This window comes from Gadus morhua, chromosome 18 (genome assembly GCF_902167405.1).
Source record: "Gadus morhua chromosome 18, gadMor3.0, whole genome shotgun sequence".
NCBI lineage: Eukaryota > Metazoa > Chordata > Actinopteri > Gadiformes > Gadidae > Gadus > Gadus morhua.
Window position 1 is genome coordinate 7,867,929 of NC_044065.1, and position 27,249 is coordinate 7,895,177.

General features: G+C 48.4%; 1 protein-coding gene across 5 annotated transcripts; it reads right to left on the reverse strand.

Moving 5' to 3' along the window:
* On the reverse strand, window positions 1-27,141 carry llgl2 (LLGL scribble cell polarity complex component 2). 5 transcript variants are annotated; one of them, XM_030340623.1, is made up of 26 exons: window positions 26,840-27,141; window positions 19,336-19,462; window positions 17,490-17,587; window positions 16,409-16,490; window positions 16,058-16,173; window positions 15,475-15,633; window positions 13,792-13,954; window positions 13,347-13,479; window positions 13,149-13,203; window positions 12,727-12,881; window positions 11,647-11,858; window positions 11,144-11,211; window positions 10,648-10,801; window positions 10,252-10,356; window positions 9,632-9,727; window positions 8,402-8,598; window positions 7,314-7,461; window positions 6,641-6,788; window positions 5,885-6,001; window positions 5,413-5,579; window positions 4,493-4,757; window positions 3,143-3,293; window positions 3,008-3,036; window positions 2,536-2,583; window positions 2,174-2,216; window positions 1-1,538 (listed from the first exon to the last, which is right to left on the reverse strand). In XM_030340623.1, exons 2-26 carry the CDS (start codon window positions 19,408-19,410, stop codon window positions 1,529-1,531), a joined length of 2,994 nt encoding a protein of 997 aa, XP_030196483.1. In that variant the 5' UTR covers window positions 19,411-19,462; window positions 26,840-27,141; the 3' UTR covers window positions 1-1,528. The 5 variants fall into 5 exon arrangements, 4 of the variants coding, with proteins under 4 accessions (XP_030196483.1, XP_030196484.1, XP_030196482.1 ...); XR_003973880.1 differs by having other exon boundaries at window positions 2,536-3,036; XM_030340624.1 differs by lacking the exon at window positions 2,536-2,583.
* Between the last annotated feature and the right edge of the window lie 108 nt (window positions 27,142-27,249).

The window sequence follows — 27,249 nt, forward strand, 5'->3', positions numbered from 1 at the left end:
TTCTTGTGAAAAAACATGTAATAATTATCCAGCATAAAACTGTAGTGTGAAGTTACAAATCAAAGTCATTTAAAAAACAAAAACACAAAAATTAGGGATTTTGGACTTAATCATTCACTACAAAAATATATTCTAGGCCACGTAATGCTAAAATTCCCAGCATCTTTTGTTTAGAGAGAGTACCAAAATATTTCCTTGTGAGTTTAGACTAAATAGCAGCCAAGCCCTTGTTAAAATAGACCCACTGTTCCACACACAGATACAGATCCATATATATTAAAACATTTCACTACAATATCTTAAAATTACATTCCTAAATTACATTATTCATTACGGGCATAAAAACGATTTACATACAAATATTAAAAGCCCCATAAAAAGTTTGTTTTCCCTACAAAACAAAAACAAGAATGGCCGCACGATCCGGCCAACCTGATTGGATGAGTACCTGCGGCAGGTTACAGCTCGATGGAATGGGTGATACGATTGGACGGGAAAAAGTAGGCTGGCTGCAAGCGATCCAATGAAAAAGCTTGTAAGATGCCAGATTGATTCTTTGTGGTAACTTAATAAACAAAACAAAAAAACCCAAAAACATGAGAACAATAAAATAATCTTCTGTGTCCGTTTATGTGCCACATCCTTTTGATTTCTCTTTTTTTACTTAGGGACATCCTTTTCCTTTCCCTAGAATTACACGTCGATCTGGAAGATTTAGTCTGTCATCACAATATCAAAAACTACTATCCAAAATAGGCACAAAAATTATCATTGTCATCGTGGCCTTGCTTCGCCGCATCCGTGTGGATGCGTGGGTGGGGGGTGGGGGGGTGGGGGGGGTTGCGATTTGAAGGGTGGAGGGTGGGGAGTGGGAATGGGGGTCCAGCAGGACTGTGCAGCACGTGGCGAGTGATTGATTGATTGGTTGATTGGCAAACCAGTTCCACAGTAGAAGAGGAAACCGACAAAGGCTGGGGGTGGTGTCAGGCTGACGGGGGCATTATGGTGGAGGAGGAGGTGGAGGTGGTGGTGGTGGTGGTGATGGTGTTGTGGCAGTTGGAGCAGCCTGCTTCTGTTTGAACAGCCAATCATAAGGCCTGTGCTATAAGGGACTTTATGGGTGGAGGGGTCGGTCCGCGGGTTAAAGCGTCCACTTTACAGTCCTCGTTTATGGGGGTGGCGGTACAAAGTTCAGCATGAGCGCGCGCGCACGTGTGTGTGTGTGTGTGTGTGTGTGTTTATAGGGAAGGGTGGGTTGCAGTGTCTGGTCTCTAGGCACAGGCGGTGGTCCCTCCCCTGCTCCGTCCAGATTGGCCGACAGGGCTGCCCAGAGGAGTCCGTAGTCCTGGAGGGAAGACGGACCACGGCCGTCTGGGGGTCCCTGGGGAGGGGCTGCAGGTCGCGGGTCGCTGGGTCAGTAGTGGTAGTAGAACTAGGACTAGCGGCAGGGCTAGCCGCACTAGGACTAGTTGTAGTAGTAGTAGTATCGTTGGTCTGGAGGAACGTCAGGAGGCGGGGGCTCCGGGCGCTAGCTCAGTCTACGGGGGGAGAGGAGGGACAAACAGGACCTTTGGCTTAGGAGAGTTGAACACACACATTGACCAGTGAGATTAATACCTTTATCACACACACACACACACACACACGCACGCACACACACTAGGGCTGGGTATTGCCAGGTACCTCACAATTCAATTCAATTTGATTCTTTAGGTCTTGATTCGATTCAATATTGATCCAATTGCTTCGATATCGTTTCAATAATACGTGGAGATGACAAAAATACCTAAATATGATTTAGAATTAACCATTTCAAAATGAATTAACCATTTCATTGTGCTTTAACTAGCAAAAGGGAAAACACGATTGTCTAGTATTTTTCCAGGGTTTAACTTGCAGCATAAAAGTAATAATCATAACATGGACAAATGTAAAAGGGCATGTACATTTTGTCATACTCGCGTCTAGATTACAATGACTGAGAAAGCTTCTTTTTTTGGAAATAATTTATTTCAAAAAAAATCTGAATCGAAATTGAATCGAGAACAAATAAATTGCAGTGCATTGATGAATCGATATTTTTACCCAGCCCTAACACACACACACACACACACACTTTTTGTGCCTTTATGGCAGGGAAGAGTGACAGGAATGAATGGATCCTCAAACTTACGTGGGCTCTCCTTCTAGTGACTTCTGGATCTCCTGGAGGACCTCTGAGGAGACATGAGAGCATCATTCGGACTGGCTCGCTGGGCCAGTGCTCAAAGGGGCAGGCGTTCAAACGGGAGTGGGCGGGTCATGCAGGCGGGTGGTTAAACACACTCTCATGTTCATTCATACATATAGATATCTATAGCTATATCTATACATATCAGGTTCGCTAACACGGGTGACGTCATGAGCACATAAAGATGGGAGCGTACGACAATGCAGTCGTGTCACAGACAGCAGCAGGGTGCGGGCATGACATAACGCTGTGGGGAGGTTCATCAACATCATCAAGTACATTCCTTCTCACGGTGCGGTACTCACGCTCATCATTCAGCAGAGCGTGTTCCATAACGCTCCTAGCAGTGCTCTCTGGAATCACACAGGCAGCAAGCACATCAGTACACACACAGGGCCACGGACAAGACACGCGCAGGCAGGTAGATCGTTAGGGGAGGGGAGGGGAGGGTGTGTGTGTGTGTGTGTGTGTGTGTGTGTGTGTGTGTGTGTGTGTGTGTGTGTGTGTGTGTGTGTGTGTGTGTGTGTGTGTGTGTGTGTGTGTGTGTGTGTGTGTGTGTGTGTGTGTGTGTGTGTGTGTGTGTGTGTGTATACATAGCGCTTGATATTAGATCACGACATTTGACAATGCTTATTATTCGGCGGGACATGAACACAAGCATGGAGGGAGCAGCGGTCGGGTGGCATGTGCGTTTAATGCATGAAAGCGTCACATTTAGTGAGTTAAATGTGGATCGGTGATTGGGTGGCGCATGGCGGTTGAACTTTGTTTTGTTACCTGTGTCCGCGTCGTCCCTCCTGGCGTTTCTGCAATGACAGGATGAGGAGGATGAGAACTGGAGGCCAAACAGGCGTAATAGAGTGTGTGTGTCCGTCTGTCTGTCTGTCTGTCTGCCTAAGTCTTAGTGTGTACCCATTGTCGGCGGAGGCTCCGTCGGGCGCCGCTCGGCGCTTGCTGGCCGCGGTGGCGTTGGCGGGGACCTCCACCAGCGAGCGGGGCTCCACCACGTTGCGGGCCGACAGCGAGAAGCGCTCAAACTCAGAGGGCGAGATCAGGTAGAAGCCTAAGGAGAGGGACACAGGGCTCCAGGGTGAGTTCTGCACGGCTCGGGCCCAGAAGTTCAATTCACTTGTATTTTTATATAGCCCTTAATCACCATTACAGTCTCTAAGGGCTTAACAGGACAAATGTTTATGACGCCCCTTTATGACACCCCTGAGCTTTTTCTCCTAGAAATACGAACGGGTGAGTAAACTCCTGTTTCAGCAGGAGAACTTCCTCCCAGGAGATGGAAACCCAACACAATCAGAGGCCATAAAAACAGGCAGAATGCCATTCGAAAAAAGGGGCCGGTTTGGTTTTTTATGGTAACGGGTGCAAGGCAAAACCCACTTCACACTCCCGTTGAGGTAGGACGATAGAAAACGTACCATTATGGAAAAGAGTTTCAGCCGCCGGCAGCAGACTCACTGAATTGTACAGAGAATTACCCCAAACACAATTAAGTGAAAAAATAAAACCCCAAACAGACCAGCCGTCAACTGAACAAAGACGGTTTGGGGAAGTGATTTCTGGTTAAAGGTGAAATATTATACCACCAGGTATGAGTGTGATTAGCCGTTAGAAGCCGTTTTGAAAATCTGCCTCTTCTGACATCACAAGTGGCCGTATCCCCCTAGAGGCCGATTTTCAAAACGGCTTTTAATGCTAATCACACTCACACCTGGTGGCATAATATGTCACCATTAACATCAGTGTGATCCATCGTAGGCGTCGGAACACACGTGAGCTTTTCTCCTAGAAATACGAAGGGGTGAGTAAACCCCCTGTTTCAGCAGGAGAACTCGCTCCCAGGAGATGGAAACCCAACCCAATCAGAGGCCATAAAGAGAGGAGTAATGCTATTAAACAAAAGGGACCCGTTGGGATTCATAGTAACAGGTGCAGGGCGTCGACAAACAGTCTGAAAAACCCACGTCACACTCGTTTGAGGAGGTGTGCGAAGCCGATAGAAAATGACCACTATGGAAAAGAGTTTCATCCGCAGGCAGCAGACTTACTGAACTCAGAACTTCCCCAAACACGATTTGGTAATTAATAACAAATGTTCACAAACATGTGAAACATGTGAACCCCTAACAGACCAGCCTTCGACCGAGTGAACGCGGTTGTGGTTGTGATGTGGGGGTTGTGGTTTGGGGTGAACATGTCCTTCAACACGACAGCAGTACAGGATGGGCGTGTGTGCATCCTGAGTCTCACCCTGGCCGTGCTTGGTGAACACGCAGGACGCGATGCCGCTGACATCCTCGCGCCGGATGCAGGGGTGCTGCACCTGCATCTTGACGGAGGGCAGCGACACCACGTTGAGGTCGCCCTGGTTGGTCAGAACCACCAGGCCGCTCTCGCCCGCGTCGGCCGTGCGGCTGCTGCCGAACCAGGCCACGCCCACCCGCCGCACCCGCGAGCCGTCCAGCGCCGTCAGCTTCAGCTTCATCTTGGCGCTCACTTTGGGCAGCGTGAAGATCTGCAGAGAGAGAGAGAGAGAGACAGACAGACAGACAGACAGACAGACAGACAGACAGACAGACAGACAGACACGACGGGGACAGTTAGAATTATTCTGTTTGTGTTATGAGTTTGTGTTAGACAGTGAGAGTTAGGTCTGTGCAATTGATCAAATTTTGATGGAGATTTCGATTTTTGGGTCAAATGATCTCCAAACTATAATCGAGGGGAATTTTTGATTCCCCTCGATCATTATATAAAGTATTTTCATTTTATTGATTAAATATTTTCAGAACAGCTGGATACATATTTGTACATTATTTTCAATTTGAACATTTTCTAATTGAACATTTTGTTTATTTTATAAGGGTGAATTTCAAAGTCCTTAGATACAAATGGTTATTGTGGAGAGAAATGCTGAATAAATGCATCATGTTTTCAAACTAAAAAATAATCATGAAAAATCGTGATTTCAATATTGACAAAAATAAACCGTGATTATGATTCCGCTATGGTAATGAGTGAGTAAAAAAAGTGAGTGTGTTAGGAAGACCGTACGAATACAACGATTAAATTAAAAGGCGATACCACCAAGTGTGAGGGTGATTAGCCATTACGATGACAGCCTCTAGTGCTGGTTAGAGTGACTGAGGGAGGTCTGTCCGCGGGTCTACCTTGAACTGCTCCTCGGAGACCACCAGCAGCTGGTGGGAGGCCTGCATGTCGGGGGAGCGGGCCAGGTCGTGGGCCACCTCCAGGGGCTCGGGGAGGGGGGAGCCGTGGCCGTCCAGCACCACGATGGCCACCACGGGGGCCCGGTGCATCAGCTGGATCTCCTTGGCTGGGGAGGGCCAGGGAGGGGAGGGTAAGGATGGGGCAAAGTGGAATAACAACACGACAAAGAGGACTTTGGGTGTAGTTATGACAGTCGACCATTGTTGGATTGAATAATCAAAACAGACAATTTTGTGACGACTTTCAATGTCTTTACTACTGTTTTTTATAGTCTTGTCACGTTTAAAATCTCAATAAATCATAGAAATTGCAGTTTTACATGACCCGAGCTGTACCCATACCACACTTCGGTAAACCCTGGAGGTTTTAAATCTATAAGTGGACAGACGGGATGTGATCTTGGGATCTTACCGGGGTGTGCTGTGATGGGTTCGTCGGCGCGGTGTTCCACCGACGGCATGCGGATCATGTAGGCGAACACTGAGCCGCCGTTAGTCCCCGCCCATAACGAGGCACTGTTGTGAGAACCTTAACCAGGCGAGAGAACGTAAACTAGTCAACAAAAGAAATCTCATTGATTAAAGCACCTCTGGTAGAACAAGCTTATTGCAGTCCCTCTTTATAATAGGCTTATTAGTGAGCCAATTAAAAAGGGAAGTGATGGACGCTTCTTAAAAAGTGAACTGCACACATATTTCCGCACTATATCCCATGATGCATAGCGGATCAAAATATCATTGTGATTAATCCAATTTCGGCACATAATTAGTCTCTGACAACCCTGCCTTACCTATTCCACAAGTAGTTGACTATAAAGTTGGGCTGCTCGATTTAAAAAAAAAAAAAATTATATATATATATATATATATATATATATATATATATATATATATCTCAACAATTATTTATGAGTTTGAAAACATGAGGCATTTTTCAGCATTTCTCTCCAAAAAAAACCACTTTGTAACTGAGAACTGAGAAAATTACCCTTAAAATAAATACAAAATATTTCAAGAAAATATATAAAAATGTATATTAGTTTGAAGATCGTATTACCAAAAAAAATCGAAAACACTATCAAACTTTGATTAATAGCACAGCACTACTATAAAGTGTTCGCTATTGAGGGAACAGGGAACGAGGGGAACATCTGGTACCGGGACTCACTGTCTGACAGGAAGGTGTCGGCGAAGTAGAGCGTCCGCACGAGGCCGGTGAAGGAGTCCTCAGAGGAGCGGGCCTCGATCTTCCTCTGGACCGGGGCCAGCTCCATCTCCGCCAGCTCTGCCTCCAGGCGGGCGTTGGCCTCCTGGAGCTAGAAGGAGCACACAGGAACGTGAGGAATACCGTACGAATACGACGATTCAATTAAAAAGGGGACATGTTGTTCCACCAGGTTTGAGGTTGATTAGCCGTTATGAAAAACGGCCTCTTCTGAGATCACAAGTGGGCTTATCCACATAGATGTTTGACGGATAAATAAGCAACGTTTGCTCCAGTCCACTGTGTCGGATGGTACAGTACACTGATCTATCCAGCAAACATCTAGGAGGACAAACACACTTGTGATGTCAGAAGAGGTGGATTTCCAAAACGGCTTGTAACGACTAATAACACTCACACCTTGTGGTATAATACGTCACCTTTAAGAGGCAGCACCACAAACACATTAGATAACCTAAAATAGGTTATTCATGTTCGTATTCATACAAACATTTGACGAATGTTTGGTGTTTGCGCTTCTCATCGCTTTATGGTCGGGTAAAAAAAAAACTAAAAACGTGAGAATCCCGCGTTTGCGTTCTGTCAAAAGCGAAGAGCAGTCAAGGCGGTGCGGCACCTTGGCGGCGTTGGTGACGTGGTGTTTCCTGAGGGACACGCGGCTGCGGCGGATCCTCCGGAAGGACTGGCGCAGGGACTTCTTGATGCTCTTCACCCGCGACAGAGGGCCCTCCATGGCCAGCTGGTCGCTGGGGTTCAGGGTGCACCTGCACGCCGCGCCCCAGGGGAAGGAGGAGTAGGGGGAGAGAGTCGGGGTTAGCAGGGCGAGAGGGGACTCAAATGGACACAAGATGAAAGGCACAAGCACTTTTTATTATTGTTTGCTTAAAAAGCAAACATACATTTTAGCTATAGAGCAAGCCAATCACTAGTGCTGATCGCAATCGGGATATCAGCCTGTGCGATTGTATAACTGCAATTTACTTTTTCTTTTCTTTTTTATTCTATTTTTTTTTTTCTACTATTGAGAAACCTAACAAATCTGCACTGCAGAAATGCTTTTATTTTGGAAAAATTATTATTTTGTAAAATATTGTTATTTTGAAAACACATTTTTTTGTTTTTGCATTTTTTATGCTAGTGTAAGTATGTATGAGTTGAGAAATACAAATGTAAAAATATCAGTAATCTGTGTGCACTAATATTCACCATTACAGACTGTGCCTTACATTTTAGGCTTGTATTACCTCACATTGGCGGTTCACGCTTAACTGTAGCCTAATATAAGAAGGTACTTCTTCATTTGTGCGTTGTGAACAAAATCACAGTCTCGCAAAATCGAGCGTGTTCCTCTTTGTGCTTCTCATCGTCTGAAAGGTCTATCTTTTTTTCCAAAGCCCTTAATCACAGGTACAGTCTCAAAGGGCTTAACAGGTCATGTATTTATGACATCCCCCTCACCCTAGCCCCCCAGAGGGCAAGAGAAAACTCCCTTAATTAGCAAGGAAGAAATCTTGAGATCAAACGCAGAGTGGGAGATCTCTCCTACCAGGAATGATCAGGAGTGCAATGTGTGCCATGATTGGCATACATACATCTATGGAGGTCAGCGACGCAGCATAGACACAGCACAGCTGACAAAGCGCGAGACGGCCCCACACAGACACCTTTACAGCCTACGTCAGCAGAAACAGAAACACTCCTCACTTGACCAGCACAGAGTTCTTCTGCTGGTAGTCGTAGAGGCCGAAGCCGTGGCTGGTGCCGAACGCCACCATCTTCCACTCGGAGTGCAGCGTGAGGGCGGTGACCACGGCGGGCGGCTGGCACTGCACCAGGGCGAAGGGCTGGAACCCGGGAGGGAACAGCACCGGCTCCTCCCGCACGTCCAGCCGCGTGTGGCCCTGAGCGGGGGGGGAGAGGGAGGGGGAGGGTGAGGGGTCGGCTTTGCAGAAATGGTGGGGATGTGGGTAAGCTAGGTAAGCTAGGTTAGCTTAGGGAGTTACTTTTATTTATTTTTTTCTGTTTTGGTCGACATAGCCGTTCGTCTGCTATGATTGAGTGAAATGCTCTGTGGGAAGATCTGATTGGAGTTGGCAGCGCCTGCCTCCGTATGAGACAGTTTTCCCTGGCTCATTTCTGACCAATCAGGGTATCTCTTCCCTGATTGGATGAGGAGGGAGGGGAATTCTTTAGGGGGAGGGGGGGGGGGTTATATTTTCAAAATCTTGCCATTCGGCTCACTCTCTTTACAAGCTTACCTACAGCAGCTTTAACTTGCGTGCGTCTAGATTGGATCTGACAAAGTGGTTTGACTGTCAGGATCTATGACTATGAAATGGGACAGCCGCGCCCCCCTCCCACACCACTTTCCCAGTTTGAGGCTTACCAGAATGCTGCATGAATGTGCGCAGTCAGTCCAACTGTGGCCAAATTGTGCTCGTACAAGCAAAACACAAATTTACCAATTTCACACACGTTAAAATCCTTTCTGTTTTTCCGTCTTTAGTGTTCTCAAGGACAAGCTCTGGATATACAATTTGTGCCGTCAGACATGTCACAACATGAGGGACTCAAACTTTGCATCAATCTTTTTTTCAGTGCAGTCCCCAACACAGAATTACTGCGTTGATTCCTCCGTATCAAGCCTTAATAACACGAGGGATTCACAGGTGTTCAGTTCCCCCACCCCGCTAGCACTGAGGACTAGGTGGGAACCAAGATTGCTGCCTGGTGGGTCACCCCGGTGGCTCACCGGGGAGAGCGAGCACCCACCATAAACCCTAACCCTGATTGCAGCGACCCGGGTTCGATTCCTGCCCGTGGTCATTTGCTGCATGTCCTCCCCTCTATCTCCCATTCCTCCCTGTCTTTCTCAAACTAACATAAAACATAAAATCTTTTAGAGATCGCGGCCTGGTGCAGAGGCTCCCTTACCTTCCAGCGGAAGCCCTCCTGCCCCTGCAGTAGGTCAACGATCTTGGCCTCCACCGTCTGCTCAGCTGCCTCGTCGTTGAGCTCCAGCACCAGGATCTGGATGGACGGGGGGGGGGGGGGGGGGGGGGGACGCATGACATCAGAACGCCGACCAGCACACCCTAAAAGGTCACCCACAGGACCGTAACAACGCACCATGGAAAGCTCAACAACAACTACACAAAGCAAACATGCCTCATAGGTACATGTACAGTGGATCAACGGTGGATGTTTGCCTAGGGCAGGGCATCAAATAACAGCAGGGCCTTTTCCCGGTCAGGATTATTGCGCTTATCTCGCTAAGAGGGGAACCGCCACGCTTGGCTGTGCTCTTATGTCAACATCAGTTTCCGCAGGACTTCAATATGGAAAAGTTGGATCGTGACATCAGCATCTGACTGATGATGTCAATGGTCCAACTTTTCCATCGGACCGAATCAGAAGACATGCCGCCAAGGGTCAGACTTTTCTTGTGGGATGTTGCCCGACCTTGACTCCGTCACACCCCACCGTATGAAGCGGTACTGGGCTTTGAGCTCTACTGTGTCGGGGGACCAGTGGAGGAGGAGGACCAGCGGTACCTGTCCTGCAGTGCCGGCGACGGTCAGGTAACCGCTGTATTTACACAGGTGGATCTTCTGGACGCCCAGCCGAGGGTCGTCACTGTAGGGGTCGAAGCAGCCCACCTGGCGGGATGGAGGACACAGGAGCGCAGGACGATGAGGAAGCAGGGGGGAATAGGGGTTCGTTTTTTTATATTTAAAAATGTGACATGATTCTTTTTCAAATACTCCAGCCTACGCATCTTTATTTTAAGTAGTACGTTTGAGTAACCAGATCCAGAATTCTAGAAGCTGATCCGAGGTTTTTGGGCCAACCCCAACAGGGCAATGCGTTACAATAGCTGTCATCTGTTGTTTATGGTTCCGATGTATTTTTCCGTGAACGCCGCGTCGCCATTGGTCAAAAGCACGCACCTTTCTGAAGGGAGGCCACTCTCCTTCAGAGCACTGGTTCATGTTGTCGTTGGGGTCTGCGTCGGTGTGGAAGACCCCCGCGGTGCTCAGCTTGTACATGGGGTACAGGCACACCCCCGACGCGTCCCAGAACCGCACCGTCCCGTCCTCGTGTCTTCAGAGAGGAACGCGTCCCGTAAGAGCATTCATTTTAGAACACAACACTGTCATGCAAGTGACTTGCATGATAGTTTATCATACATTTATTCATATTTAAATATAAATTATATTTTTACTATTAGTTTGAGACCAAAGACGGAAATAAAGTGTGACTCATCATACATTTCAGCACTAAGAGAGGTTCACAGACTTGAAAAGTATAAATACACATAGTTGAAGAAGTTACAGAAATAGAAAGGTCATCACCAGACGATGCCATCAAAAAGCAGAAACATCCATAACCAGTCATGACATCTGTGCACAGAAGTGTCTACAGCAGCAGAACAGCTAAACCCACCCTGTGAGGAGCAGATCCCTCTGGGGGGGGTCCTGACCCAGGTTCTGGCCCCCTGTGATGGGCCACGGCTGGAGGGAGGAGGAGAGGAGAGGTGAGAGGGGTGAGGGAAATGAAAGTTTTAAGTATAATCCTGCAGTATTACCATCTGGACGACGGGAGAGCGAATGGAATGTCTGTGTTTAAGGTATCGGCATACCACGCTGATGAGCTTAAAAAGGACTGTGTGTGTGTGCGTGTGCGTGTGCGCGTGTGCGTGCGTGCATGAGTGAGTGAGTGAGTGAGTGAGTGAGTGAGTGAGTGAGTGAGTGAGTGAGTGCGAGAGAGCGAGAGCGTGTGTGTGTGTGGAACACAAATACACTAAAATAAATACTGTACTTTTAGTACAGTACTGTTTCAATTTTTCACAAGGATTTCCAGAGAAAATGAATGAATAAGAAAAGGAGGGGGGGGGCACGATGCCGTGACAGCCGTGCCCCCCCAGAAGGGGAGGCGGGCGGGCGGACCTTGGGGGAGTAGTGTGTGATCTGCAGCTGGCCCGCGGCCAGCAGGCGCTCCCACAGCTTTAGGGGGATGGCGGAGACGTGATGGGAGCAGGTGATGGCCGAGCTGTGCAGGGGCACCAGGTAGGGCGTCTGGATGACCGGCCAGCCCTCCGTCTGGAGGTCTATCACCACCAGCTCCTCCTCCACCAACACCACCAGGGCTCCGGGGTCGCCTGCACAACACACCGCCGGCCAGGGGTTCAGCAGGGTAACACCTTACGGGTGGCGTTTACATGTATTGCCGTGCGCTTTATACAAAGTATACACAATATATTGAAGTTCTTCATGGCAATGGCCCAGAATCTAAAGTATATAGAAAGTGAAATAACTGTGCTATAAATGTTGCGATGCAGACGCGCATCTTTTTAATAGCACGTGTATAAAGCAGTACTCTGTTCAGGTAGAACATAGCAGAGTGTGACAGTGCGCCTTTCATATCTACTTCCAGAAGCGCAACTCTTCAGCTATCAACACATGAGTTTTCAGCATCGCCGGAGATGGCGTCGGCCATGGTTTAATACGGAGGGGAGCATTGTTCACTTTGACCGTGCGCTCAAAGTGGACCGCTAGTCGACCGACCTTCACGTCAGTGGACTGACCTCTCGGAACACAGCTTTGTTTGACAAATCTAAAGTCAATCAATGGAATCTAAACACCAACGACGTTCTTCATTTCTAAACTTTTAACACATGTTTAATTAGTTAAAGGGGTGATATTACGCCACCAGGTGCGAGTGTGATTTGCCATTACAAACCGCTTGAAAATCTGGCTTTTCCTGTTTAGGCGACATCACAAGTGGGAGTGTCCACCTACATGTATTATTGATAGATCAGTCCACTGGCCTTACCATTGGTCTGTAGACTGTTTGCTTATCTATCCAGCATACATCTAGGTGGACACTCCCACATGTGATGTCACTAAAACCCTGGAAAGGTCCGACTTTCAAACGGCTTGTAGCAGCTAATCACACTCACACATGGTGGCATAATACCTTTCATCATGCGTTGACCCCTTTAAAATAGTCTTTTTTGGCGTACGCACCTGTGTGCAGCGGGCCGTCCCTGATGACGAAGTAGTCGATGATGCGGGAGGTGAAGTCCAGCGCGACGTGGGTCTTGCCGTGGATGACGCTGATGCAGTGCCTGTCCCCGTAGCTGGCCCTGGGCATGCCGCCGCTGAACAGCAGGAAGGGAGGCCTGGACACACACACACACACACACGCACACGTTCAAGTTCAGCTCTGTTTGCAGAGGGATTAATGTGTAACAAAAGAACAGGCAAACACGCCTGTTAAAAACGGTTCAAGCTTCGGTGGTGAAACAATGGCGGGATTAACACTGACATCACCCTTGCCCAAGACGAGGCGGAGTTACACGGTCTATATGGCTTTGGTCGTTTGAGGATGTTGTTTGGGTAGGAAAGGAGTGGGAAGGGAAGTGGCTCAAGATGAAAAGGGAACTCACCCTTCTTCTGTGGGTAGCTGGACGATTTTGGAAATGGCCTTGCATGGGAAGTGGCCTATAAGAGAAAAACAGAAATAAAATGAATTTTAGTTTGAGTTTCACTTTTACATTTGGTTTAGACATTCGTGTGATTTTGTGTCTCGACCCATCGAAAAACACGTGGCAGGCAGGGAGAGGGACACTCTCTGGAGACCTCACCGTAAGGAATGTCTGACTTCTCCTCCTCGTCCTTGGAACTCTGCCCCCCGACGGTCCACCGGCAGTAGCTGCCGTCGCTATGGGAACTGAGAATATGGCCGCCGTCCTCCGTCCACCAGGTGCTCTCCAGTTGCTACGGCGCAGAACAAGTCAAGATGAACAGTCTTAAAAATATGATGATGAGTATAACACGCTGGCCTGACCAGACGGCGTCACCAACCGGTGCCAACCAAAATGCTTAAGGACGCAATCGGACGGACCAACAACTAATCAGAGCAACGAATCGTGTCGCACGTCGGTGGCAGCCATCTTGGTTGTTTAAGAAAAGGCCTCGATGGCGCTTCGATAGAGCGCTCCTCTGTACATCATCGTATCAGACCAGCCACAATAAAGGTGAGCTGTGGTTCATGTCCTAGCTAGCAGCCCATCCAGGCGGCAGGGGTACCTGCGTGGCGGGGATGTGCTGGACGGCCTGGTGCTTCTCCAGGTCCCAGACCACCATGAGGCCGCGGCCGTAGCCGATCACCACCTGGTTGGGGTCCACCGGGTTCTCCTGCAGGGTCTCCACGTGCTCGAGGTTCCTCCGACCGATGTAGTCCTCTGGTACACTGGGGGGGGGTGACAGAGTGACAAGGTGAGAGAGTGAGTGAGAGAGTGACAGATAGAGAGTGAGTGATAGAGTGAGTGAGAGAGTGAGTGATAGAGTGAGTGAGAGATCGAGTGACAGAGTGAGTGAGAGAGCGACAGATAGAGAGTGAGTGATAGAGTGAGTGACAAAGTGACAGATAGAGAGTGAGTGATAGAGGGAGTGAGAGTGAGTGACAGAGTGAGTGAGAGAGCGAAAGATAGAGAGTGAGTGATAGAGTGAGTGACAAAGTGACAGATAGAGAGTGAGTGATAGAGGGAGTGAGAGTGAGTGACAGAGTGAGTGAGTGAGTGAGTGAGTGAGAGAGAGTGACAGAGTGAGTGATGGAGTGAGTGATGGAGTGAGTGAGAGAGAGTGAGTGATAGAGTGAGTGATAGAGTGAGTGACAGATAAAGTGAGTGATAGAGTGAGTGATAGAGTGAGTGACAGAGTTACAAAGTGAGAGTGACAGAGTGAGTGATAGAGTGAGTGACAGAGTGATTGATAGAGAGTGATTGATAGAGTGAGTGAGTGAATGATAGAGTGAGTGAATGATAGAGTGAGTGAATGATAGAGTGAGTGATAGAGTGAGTGAGTGATAGAGTGAGTGATAGAGTGAGTGAGAGAGTGAGTGATAGAGTGAGTGATAGAGTGAGTGATAGAGTGAGTGATAGAGTGAGTGATAGAGTGAGTGATAGATAGACTCCTTCCGGGGACATGTATCAAGGTTGAATTGCACCTTCATTATTTTAAGTCACTGTGTTTTTGTTCCCGCTATCGGGAACCAGGGAAGCAAAGAGCACCGGGGAAACGTCCGACCCCTGCTAGGAGTGTTTGCAGAAACTATCACTCCTCGGTGTACACTTCACTTTATCGTTGCACCATAACGCACCCTCGTTGCCATGCGCGTGCCACGGTTTCTATAACGGAATCTGGAAAGACGGAAATTAACAGAAAGCACGCTGTGTCGCCAAAACATTCCCCCTGGTCTGCCCGAGTCTAACTATAAAGATACTGCACATGTAATTTACTTCAGCCAGGAGCACAATTTAGCTTCTTTCCATCCTTCCTCAAACTTTCCAGCCGTCACAGTTACAGCGAGGGTTCACCGCGACTGGATGGAAGCAGCGGAAAAGGTGTGTGTGTGTGTGTGTGTGCGTGTCGCTCTCTTTGTCTTCGCTCAATAGGGATGGAGGAAAATCCAGGTTTGGAAAGTAGAAGCCTGCCACGTTTTTTTTTGCAGCACTCCACGCATACACTGAGCAAGCAAGATTTCACCAATTCAGCAGTACAAAAATAGCTTTGCACTAATTCAGCAAATAAAGATGATTAATTCAAAATGCCGGGGGGGCTTTCACTTTTGTGGAGTTGCATGTTTCCACCTGGGTGTTTACACAACAAAGTAAAGGGAGCAAACAGACGTTCATCCGTCAGATCAGTTGAGATCATTCGGTGTGTACACATACACAAACAACCATCAACACACTTTCCTTCTGTACCCACCTGTTGGCCACCTGGTCCAGGCTGATGTTCCTCTCCTCCAGCTCCCGGAAGCCAGGGACCTCCACCACGAAGACGTGCCCCCCCTCCGTCCCCAGCAGCAGCAGCTCTCCTGATGAGTGGGCCAGCACCGACGTTACCCTGGTAACGCTGGGGGGAGCCCTGAAACAGGAAGGGGGCAGAGAGACGAAAATCAATAGAAAACAAATTTTGGGGGTTTTCTCTTTGAGTTCTTTTTACCCATATTTAACCGAGGAAGAGCCCCACTTAGTTTAAAAACGTCTTCTACAATGGTGTCCTGGCCAAGATGGGCGGCAGCGCAACGGTTTCAGATTGACAGCATAGGACGAATTGCAGACAATAAAAGTTACAAACCACAACATTGAGAAATGCAATTTAAATCAGTTCCAGGTTCACAACAGTGAACAGTCTGACTTGCCTGCCTCCAAATCCCACAGGCAGGATTAAAAAGCCCCCGATGGGAGCAGCCCCCCACGAGCCGACAGGCCAGATGAACAGAAGCATCTTTCTTTTCTGCAATGTTGTAGCCTAGCAATCGGAGAGGTTGTGGTGAACGACATCGTACCCTGGCGGTCCGGTCAGCGTGAAGCGTCCAATCTCCAGCAGCTCAGACACGCCCTTGTGCGCCCTCAGGGTCCACATGTGAAGGCTGTTGTCATCCAGCAAGGTCACCAGCTCCAGCTGTGTGTTGAGACACGCACATGGGGTCGGGTTAGGTTAAACTACAACATACACCAGACACACAACGTACACACACACACAGTGGATCCGCACATTCCCTAGCATTGCCATTAGAAGACTCGGCATGTAACGGTGTAGACATCAGTTATCCATAAATTCACACTCTTTTCCATCACCCGATTGGCCTTAATCACCCGACGGCCATTTTGGTTCTAAACGCTAGCCGGTGGCTCACCTGGAAGGGGAGGAAGTGGACCCGTGTGACCACGGCATTCTCGTCGTGCAGGCCCATGAACTCCACGCCTGGGGCTCCGTAGCTGAACCACCGTCAAGGAAGTGGCGGGAGTAAGGTGGTGGTAGGGGGGGTCCACGGGTCATATGAAGTGTAACACCGTTGCAGGCGAGAGTACACCCAGCATGCACAATACTCGCCTCGCACATGTTTTCATTACAACTCTGCTGGTGCCTCACACAGAAGTCGCGCAGGAGTTGGAATGTTCATGTTTAATTGCTTGTCTTACAGACACATACATATATACACACACACACTAATTGGTTAACCTGAGTGCTTGGTTTTACCACCAAGTCATCGTGGGCTTCGGAGAGGACAAGGAGGCCTGTTGTGGGGACCGAGCCCGGGGCCGCCAGTGACAGCTGCTAATGCTGCTCAGTGCCACAGCCTTTGGTGTCGTTTATGTCGGGACAATCTCCTTTATTGTGTGAGTGGATTATCCCGCAGGAGGGAAGGCACAGGGGTTATCACAACTCTGTGTCTGTGTGTGCTCGGGTGTGTGTATGTGTGTGTCCAAGTCCATGTGAATGGGCAGAAGGCACTTACTGGCTATGCCGCACTTTCACAAAGCATAATTATGTGAAAGGCTATGAAAACACACACAAACACACACACACACACAAACCGTCATGCCCATTCACAGTCACGCCCCCACACACACACACACACATTTGTGTGGGTGTGTTAGTGTCTGTGCGCCTGTTACGCAACATCGTGGGAAAACAGAATACCTTTCCCAGGTGGCTGCTTGAGCGGCACACAAGGTGTTAAGAGTCAGAGCCAGTGCACCGGCAGGTTCCAACACGACTAGAGCATCGTCTCAAAAAAGAAATCAAATAAAGTTGCACCTCGCTCTAACTGTACCAACCACACAGATGACACACACAGACTGTGACTACGCAGCACGACGAAGGAACAGGAGAGAAATGCAAATGCACACCTACCCCCACCCCTGTACACACACACACACACACACACACACACACACACACACACAAACATACACACACCCACGGTAGGATACAGTTTGATGGCTCCGGAGCGAGTCCCGATGGCCAGGAGCTGCAGCGAGGGGCTGTAGCCCAGAGCGCTGGGCTGGTGGGGGAAGCCATGCTCCACTGTCTGAGAGAGGGAGACGCCGAGGAGGGAGAGACATGTGGAGGAAGGGGGAGAGAGAGAGACACGTGGAGGAAGGGGGAGAGAGAGAGACACGTGGAGGAAGGGGGAGAGAGAGACATGTTCAGGAAGGGGGAGAGAGAGACATGTGGAAGGAGAGAGAGGGAGAGACAGGGAAGGAGGGAGAGACGCGTGGAAGAAGGGGGAGAGAGACATGTGGAAGGGGATAGAGACGTGGGGTGAGGAGAGGGAGAGAGGGAGGGAGACGCGTGGAAGGGTAGAGAGACGTGGGGTGAGGAGGGGGAGGGAGAGATGTGGGATGAGGAGAGGGAGGGAGAGAAGTGGGGTGAGGAGAGGGAGGGAGATAAGTGAGGAGAGGGAGGGAGAAGAGGGGTGAGTAGAGGGAGAGAGAAGTGGGGTGAGGAGAGGGAGAGAGACGCGTGGAAGGGGGAGAGAGACGCGTGGAGGGAGAGAGTGGAAGGAGAGGGGGGAGAAAGAGAAAGAAAGAACAGAGTAGAAAGGAGGAGATGATAACAGGAAAGATAGGAATGGAGATGGGAGCAGAGCAAGAGAAGAATGAGGAGGAGTTAGTGATGGTTAGATAAGCGAAAAACCAACACTCGCTGCTGCAGAACTACTCTACGGAGGAAGTTACTGTGGATATATGTACATGACTAACTACGGCTGTTTCAGCAGGTTATGCTGAAACAGAAAAAGAAACTGGTCTACCCAATTCCTGAATGAATAATCATCCAGAATTGAAAATGTGCCAAATCCTGACGGCTCCACAGCGGCCAACGGCTAGCAGTTGGCCGCTGTTAGTAGCACCACCTGCCACTGGCTCATTAATGTGATTACAGGGTTATCCGATTCTGAGACCTCTTATCTCGCTGATTGGCAACGTAAAATCCTGTTGTCAGGGACATGAGAATGGTTGCGTGCAGACGATCAAAGCCAACATGAATGGCAAAAACGGAATAAACTCAAATGAATGAATATAAAACGGGACTGACTAAAATACATAACAGAAAAACTCAATTTCATCCATTACCACAATTATAAAGTAGCCATTACCTGGAAATAACTTGCTTTCCTCACAACATGAGCTAAGTTACAGAATGCCTTGGAAAATGCCTTGTAAATGTAATGTTATCGAAGAACGCAAAAGTAGTGAAGAAAGTTCTGTGTAGTGAGGCCAGGGGCCTCACTACACTCAAACCCAGGGCCTAGCTACAGTCAACCCAGGGGCCGAAGTACACTCAACCCAGGGGCCTCACTTCACTCAAACCCAGGGCCTAGCTACAGTCAACCCAGGGGCCGAAGTACACTCATCCCAGGGGCCTCACTTCACTCAAACCCAGGGCCTAACTACAGTCAACTCATCCCAGGGGGCCAGGGGCCTCACTTCACTCAACCCAGGGGCCTCACTTTACTCAAACCCAGGGCCTAACTACAGTCAACTCATCCCAGGGGGCCAGGGGCCTCACTTCACTCAACCCAGGGGCCTCACTTTACTCAAACCCAGGGCCTAACTACAGTCAACTCATCCCAGGGGGCCAGGGGCCTCACTTCACTCAACCCAGGGGCCTCACTTCACTCAACCCAGGGGCCTCACTTCACTCAAACCCAGGGCCTAACTACAGTCAACTCATCCCAGGGGGCCAGGGGCCTCACTTCACTCAACCCAGGGGCCTCACTTCACTCAAGCCAGGGGCCTCACTTCACTACAGGGCCCCGGTCCCCCCTCTCCTCACCTTGTTGAACTGGTAGAGGTCCTGCTTCAGCCGGTCCCTCTGGCTCTCCTGCCCGTGTCGCCTGAAGCGCTTCATCCTCGCCGCCACCAGAGGCCCTGGAGCCTGGGAGCGGGGGCACCACTACACCCTGCACCCAGCCCCAGGGAGGGGGAGAGGGAGAGGGGGAGAGGGGGAGAAAGGGAGGAAAATAGTTTATTTTTATGATGATGGCGGCTGAAAAACAAACCTTTCCCACAAGGGGGTTTCGGATTGGTTTGGCTTTCTGGTGAACACGATTAATAATGAATTGCACTTATAACATGGCTTTTGAAGGCACTCGGAGTGCTTCACATGGTGAGTTAGCGTGCGAGTGGGAGGGAGGGGATGTCACACCTCCTCGCCGTCGCTGTGTGTAGCACTGTTTGGGCGACGCGAGGCAGCAGCCAGTGTGCACCACCAACATCCTCACCACACACACACACACACACACACACACACACACACACACACACACACACACACACACACACACACCCCGGAAAAAATATATTCAAACCCGAAAGAAAAAGTAGTTTAGCGTTTAGCCCTCTACCAATGCGTCTTGAATCCTCCTCCGTGTTTCATCTCCTCTTTACATCGTCTCTTAAAAGGTAATAATGAACCCGGGAAGAAGGGGTCAGGTGGAGGGGAGGGGGCGGAGACTTAAGGAGCTGGCCAATGAAACGCAGAGTTCAAAAGGACCACAGAGCGTGAAGGAGTTTATAAGAAAAAAAAAAAAAGAACGTCATCTCCCCGTCAAAGTGGGAAGCCGCGACAAAGCCTTCGGTCTCAGGTAGATTACGACGTGGCTGTCGGTGTAGCCGGTGTTTGTGTGCGTGTTAAGATGCTGGATGGGATGTTGAGCTTGACAACTCAACTAGAATCTGGCTGAGATGTGCGTGGTTCTTCGAAGACAACTGGGGTCAGAGGTCGATAGGGGCCCAACAAGGGTGCAGCGGGGAGGCCATTGTTGTCACACACACACACACACACACACACACACACACACACACACACACACACACACACACACACACACACACACACACACACACACACACACACACACACACACACACACACACACACACACACACACACTTTCTATAGAAGCCACTCCAGTGTGTTGGAGAAGGGAAGAAAGGGCTTCAAAGAAAAGAGAAACTGAGTTCCTTGCATTCTTGTGTCGATCAATAAACCTGGAGGAATTCCACCAAAAAAGCAGCCATATTGTTACGCTTATGGGGGGGGGACCCCCTCCCCCATGTTCATGCTAAGCTACAAAACAGAGCTGAAAAAAAAATACTATAAGAAAATTCACAGAAGAACCACTATTCTTATCTTCTTCGTTTATGAATTGAATCCCAACTCAATTTTCTTTTTTTTAAAGATATTAAAAAATATATATTTTCACTTGTTTTGGATATTCCTTTGGGTGTTTCAATTACTGCAATCAGTTGGTTTATCTTTTTTTAATATAGAAAAATCCTCTTATACACACACAGTTTACTCTGCTTCCCACACCGCCTCTCAGCGCACAGTGGACTTGAATAGATCCTGAAATCAGAACCCCTATGTAATGAATTTGTTATCCGAATACCGAAAGGCTCCCTCAACACACTGGCGGTCCTTTAGAGAGAGCAGCCCCTGTCCTGCTTGCAGATAGCTGACTGAGGAGAGGTAAAACGACCCAAACCAAAGAGAGCCTCACCTGTTGTAAAATAGGGCCTTGTCGACCCAGCATAATGCAGTTCAAACCAGTGGGTTGAATCATATAGGTCTGTAGACATCGCCTTGCTCAAGTCCAACAGTATTCCAACTGTTAAGATACAAACTAGACTTCACTTGAATATACAACCAGCCCGCCAGTCAAATCCTTATCACAAAATCTACAGAAATATTCAACATTTCATATCAGTCTGCACTCCTCAAGCTCCCTCCTCCCTCCCACCCTCCTCCCTCCCTCCCTCTCCCACCCTCTCCACCTCCCGCCCTCCCACCCTCTCCAAGTGACACAAAAGAATGTCCACGTTGAGAAAACAAACAACCAAGAAGGAAAAGTATGTCTGGGGTTTGGCTCCAATCTAAATACACCAGGGATCTCCAGAACCATATCTGGGGTGAGTATGGAGCGGAGGAGGGGGTAGAATAATAATAATCATGGTCAACAGCCAGACCTGCAGGCCATTAGTCACAAGTCTGTGACACGATCCAGCACAATGACTCAAGTTCCCCCCACACCCACCAACAATGGCAGCCCGGTCAGTCGGGGCCAACAGGAGACATGGTTCTGCTTTATCCCTGTACTGCATCACTTGGTTCCTTCAGCCTCTTGCTCACCCTGCATCCTTTGGTTCCTCGTCCACACACTCTTCCCAAAAACACTTCCTCACTCACAATAGAGAAATATCAAAAACGTGTCTGAACTGCTGTTGTTGTTGTTTGACCGCATTACAGCGCTGGTTCTGCGTCGACTGTGGGTTTGACAAACCCCAAAACATGTTGGGAATGCTAGACAGAGCTCATAACATTGAGCTGGGTTACATGGCACCACTCATCATTCGAAGCCGAGATCTAGCTTCATCGCACAGTGCAGGTTTCAGTGCAAGATTTAAGTTCCCCCAGCCTGCACTGATGGAGTCATTGTGGTAAACTCTCTGCTGCGGTGTCTCTGTGATCAACTCGCGTGGCGTTGACTATATGAACATACGTAATTAGTCACCAGTGAGACTGTTGATGATGAGCAAAGTGTGTGGAATGACGGATGTCAAGACGCAAGCAGTGAATGGATGTGAACAGAATTCACTGCACAAGAAGGAAATAGTTTGGGGACGATCGTGATAATTAGCAGAAGTTAATAATACGTCAATAAGTTCACAGTAAATAGCTAACCGTGCGGCCTCAGTTCATTTTGGAAGGCTTGGAAGTACAACGTACATTAACAAGTCAGTTATTACCCCTGAGACCATAATGCTTCTTCTAGAGCCCTGAATAAACTGGGTGCAAGTCAAGAAGCTCAAAGCTATTGCCAACAATGGAAAGTCACACACACACACAACCACACTTTTATTAATTCACCAGAGACCCACAGTGAATTACCCCCCTGCATTTCAAAGACTTTAATTGTGGGCTTTCGTATCACTTGACAGGCATTCGGTGTGAAGCTCAACAGGTCTTTCAATGTACTTAGCAAGGGACTACCCGCTAGTTACCCATGGCCTGTGCTCCAAGTCCCAGAGTAGATCGCAATTAGTGTGACCAAGGGTAATATTTAACACCGTCAGCTGTGTTCCAACTGACAGCACCCACCCACCCACCCACTTCAGCCTCACCACCTATTATTGGTGTTCCATGCAGCGGGTTGCTTGGATGAGCGAGGCAGACTTGTAGTCCATATTAAGAAAATGCGAATAGTGTTAACAATATATGCATCACCTGACGTGTATACTGTGGTTTTTGAACAAAAAGGTCAACTCAATGTCATGCACATCAACACGGTATTGTACTTCAGAGAGGAATACTGAATCCATGAGTAATGACATGTGTGGAGGTCTTGTGGGTGGTGGACTAATGTCACCTTGGTCTGACAGACCGAAGGAGCAGTGCTGCTCACCGGCTGGCCAGACATTATTTCAACAATTTACCTCTGTTGGCCCAGAGGTTACAAAATAGCACAGTTTCACAGCAAAACAATGGCGCAGGAAAGCTATCGGCATCTCATCGTTACGTTTGAGTCATGTTCGAGAAACAAGTTTGCGTTTGCACTTTATTTCAAACTACAGCTTTGAGTGGTTAAAATATTGCAGAACCTCAGAAAACAAGCTTTCAGCTGCGTTGCCATCCAATTTAATATTTATGTAACCCGTATTACAAGCTGTGGTAAAAGAAAAAGGAAGACCTGTTAAAGATTAACATTAAACAAGTTAGGCTGGGCAGGCCATCGTGGCACACAGTATTCTTTCGCAGCACATATTTGCTCAGCCGGCATGATGTCACCAGCGATGTCCCCAACAAGACTATGTTTAAGTAGGTGTTGTGTTGTGTGTTTGCGGCCTCCTTCTCAACACAACACTAGGTCCGGACTCCCACATCAGTCCCAGCTTCAGGTGGACCTTGTCCAACACACACTCCTACAGTGAGTATAGATTTTTCCTTTCCTGGAATATCCGATGACCGAATAGTAGCAACGACCCCAGTGTGGCAAGCGAGGTAGTGGGACAAAGGCTTCCTGTGTGAGCCACCCTGCATACAGGCTTATTGAACCAATGTCAAACGTCTTTATCTGAGGCAGAGATATTTACCTGTGACGAGACGCGGGCCTCATACAACAGCCCTTATCGTCTGCGAGCTCAATCTAAAATCACTAAATCACACTTAAACACACATTCCTTCCTGGCCTTCCAACCCGCGTTTCTTTCCCAACTTTATTATTTAACCTTCGAAAACGGTTCCGACGCCTCTGGCGAATCCCAACGTGGTGATTTCCATTCTTCCCCAATCCAGGATGATGTCATCCGATTCCCAGCATATCAACTGATCCATCCGAGGGGAGAAAGGACTTTAATGAAAAAGGAGAGACTGAATACGCAACGGCCGTGATGAACATGCCTGCACAAGGAGGAGGAAACGCACGCTGCTTGGCTGAGAGGGGGCTCTTCGGTGTCTAAAACAGCATAGCTAGCATACTCCCCCTGACTGACAGAATGTGTTGCTGGAAAATGCCTGGCATCCAAAATATTGTAATTGTGGCATTACACAACAGGCAGCTATGTCAGCACTTGCCAAACTCAAGGAAGAGAGCCTGAATTATAGACTGCCCCGCCCATAACAAAAGCTGGCGTCGGTGTTCATCAGAAACCAGCCTTCCTGCGACTCATGTCAAAAACTGTACTGGTGCCAAATAAAAAACCCACTAGTCACATGAACCTGTTACACAGCTTCATTAGACACTACAGCCTAGGGCCGGGGCCATAACCTGGTGTACACTCTAGCACATCCGTCATACATTAGGAATATCTGGTTTGTGATATTGTTATTCCCCACGATGCTTATGACATAAGGGCTAACTTCGACGATGTGTATCCCTGACTCCCGAGAGTGTCTTCCGAACCCAATCAGGCTTGAAAGAAGCGATGCAATGCTGAAAGGTGATCATCTGTCTTATAAACAATTCCGTAACATTCCTTGATGCATGGGAATACAAACGGACATTCCCTGACCCCCCCCCCCCCCCCCCCCGCAGCTTGCCGTACACTCTGGTTATTCTTGGCAAGCAAGCCCAGTGCCCATTGCTCACTCTGGACATCAGACGATGGTCGAGTGGTCATATCAGTGCACTCTTGGAAACAGTTTGAGAGGGGATCTCTGTATTCTTGGAGTGTGACGTTGACACTGGACACCCTGGCATGTGGTTCTTTAACTGTTATGTTGTGCCTTTCAGACAACAGTCATTATACACAACAACATGCCAGACCATTTTTCCTTCCTACAAGAACGCAACCACAGAGAGAAGGTCAGTGAGGGAGGGCCCCTTGTCTTTGTCAATAGCTATAGAGATGCACCCTCCTGCACTGTCCCTGAACACAACAGAAACAAGATCTTGTCGATGCAGGGTGGGGCCGACAGGATGCCCCGCGACCCCACTGCACTTTTAAAAACGCCCCCCCCCCCCCCACCTCTTTCCTGTAATCAGAACTAGGGACAGAGAGAGATATGGGAGAGAGGATTTGGGTGGGTGTTTGTCATGAGCCAAAACTGAACGGCAGTTATTTAATAAAGGCGTCATTGACATTATTTTACTGACTAGCCTGCAATAACTGCTCATAAAATACAGCACTGACAACAATCTGCCTTTGTCTTTGGCAATAAATAAACATGACCAATAACATCTAAACGATGAATGAAAACTTTTCATTCAAGAGCCATTATAGTATGTCGTTGTTGACCTGTATTTTCTTCAGCTAGGTGGGAAATTTACTTCCTGAACAGCATCATCACTTAACAGCCAAGTATCTTTCTGATTCATCATGTCATCCACATTGTTCTAATGCCAAAGAGAAAACACGTTGCACAGATTTCTTCATGAAAGGCTGGCCATCAGGCGGTTCATTGTTATTTGAAAACAGAGCAACGCCTCTCAGACACGTCGACCTGGCCAGGTAGGTAGGTGGGTAGGTAGGATTTGTGTATACAAAAACTAAAAAAACTAAAAACAGTAATATATGTGGCTTGGGAATGAAAAACAAAAAGAAAATCCAGTAAACAGCACTAACCCAGTGTTTACAAAGTGGAGTCCCACTTTATCATAACTTCAGAAACTAATAATATACATCAGTCATCATTGGTATATTGGTCAGGCGAGCAGCCAAGTTGTTGTCTTCGACCTTACCCAACACCTGGGAGCAGCGCCTGTTTTGCCTTCATAATAGTTTCAGGTATACCATGCAGGAGAAACTCTTTGAGAACAAAGGGGTTTTGTTGGGCGAGCCTTGGCTTGGTGCAGGTGGGAACTCACACGAAACACTGTCCTCCACCAGAAACCTGCTTACAGGACCAAAGGCTTTTGTTATGTAGAGATGCATTAGGTGGCTGAGAACTGCGCACGTTCTGAGTCGTTAAACTCAAAAAAATAGGTTTGGGTTTTTGACATGGGGTATTTGCACTGGTCATGACAGCTCGTTTAGCTGTGCTGTCAACGAGTAGCAGCAGCAGGTATCCATGGACATGTAGAACGGAGCTCTGTGGCATGGATCTGTAACGCTTCATCACACATCAAGTAGGGGGGCTAGGTGCGATTGCTGTCATTTGGCTCTAAATCCCCCCTCAAAGTTGACAAACCGGTATAACCATATCGACTGCAACACAAGACTCACGCCCCTACCCCAAACACACAATTACTCACGGATGAAACCAGGCAGTTGGCTCAAAAGCCGTGCACTACAAACGAGGTGGAGACACACCTTGACAAACTGTGGCGTCCCTTATCAAAGTTAAACGAGTACATCATTTGTTTTCCCCGTGACAAAACATTGAGACGTACATAAAAAAAAATGCACACGCTTAGGTAGGGAGTGGAGCTTGTGGGTGATTTTTTTCAACTTATACACCCTATTGACCGTTTCTGTGTCGCTTTCCAGCCTGGAACGCAGGGTTGAATCACCTCAAGTCTCAATGAATGGGTCATGCATGTTCTGCCTTAACGTAGCCATGTAGAAGAGCTAAAGCTAAGCTAATTAATGTTTGCCTGTGTTGAGTTGTGAGTTGATTGACACACTAGCCGGGCTAGCTAACGTCTAGCTAATAGTACCGTCCAACTAGAGAGCACGTTAACACACTGGGTCGGACCGTGTTGTGGTCCTACGCGGTGGTTCCGGACCCTACGGCTGGACGGACTGCTGGGGACCCGGCTCGCCAGGAGAAGACACCTGTGGGCGGCGGTCCTCCGTACCGTGAAGGTGTAACGACGGGCCCTCCTTCTCAAACTCACCTGACTCGAATCGCTCGTCTCTCAGCCAATGTCCAACGTTTAGAGTCGCTGGTTAAAATTCCCCAGGGTTGATGCTCAATGTTTGTGAGGCTCGCAAAGCTCCGCTTATCCAACCGGAGGGGAAATGACTTGAGCAGGGAATAACCGCGCTTTACTGTATCTTGCCGCAATAATTTCACATGAAATATAGTTTCTTTGCCGGTTTAAAACTTCTGTACGGATCCTAATCTTTCTGTTTGTTTCACTGCGGCAGCCTCGATGTTTCCTGATCGGCGCGTCCAGGGCTAGGCTAAACTTGACTGTCTTGCTAACTCCTCCCTTAAGCCCCACCCCCTTCCTCCAAGTAGAACTACACTTCCCATCAACCAGTGGCTTGTCTACACAAGATATGTGTCTGCGGAAAATAAAAC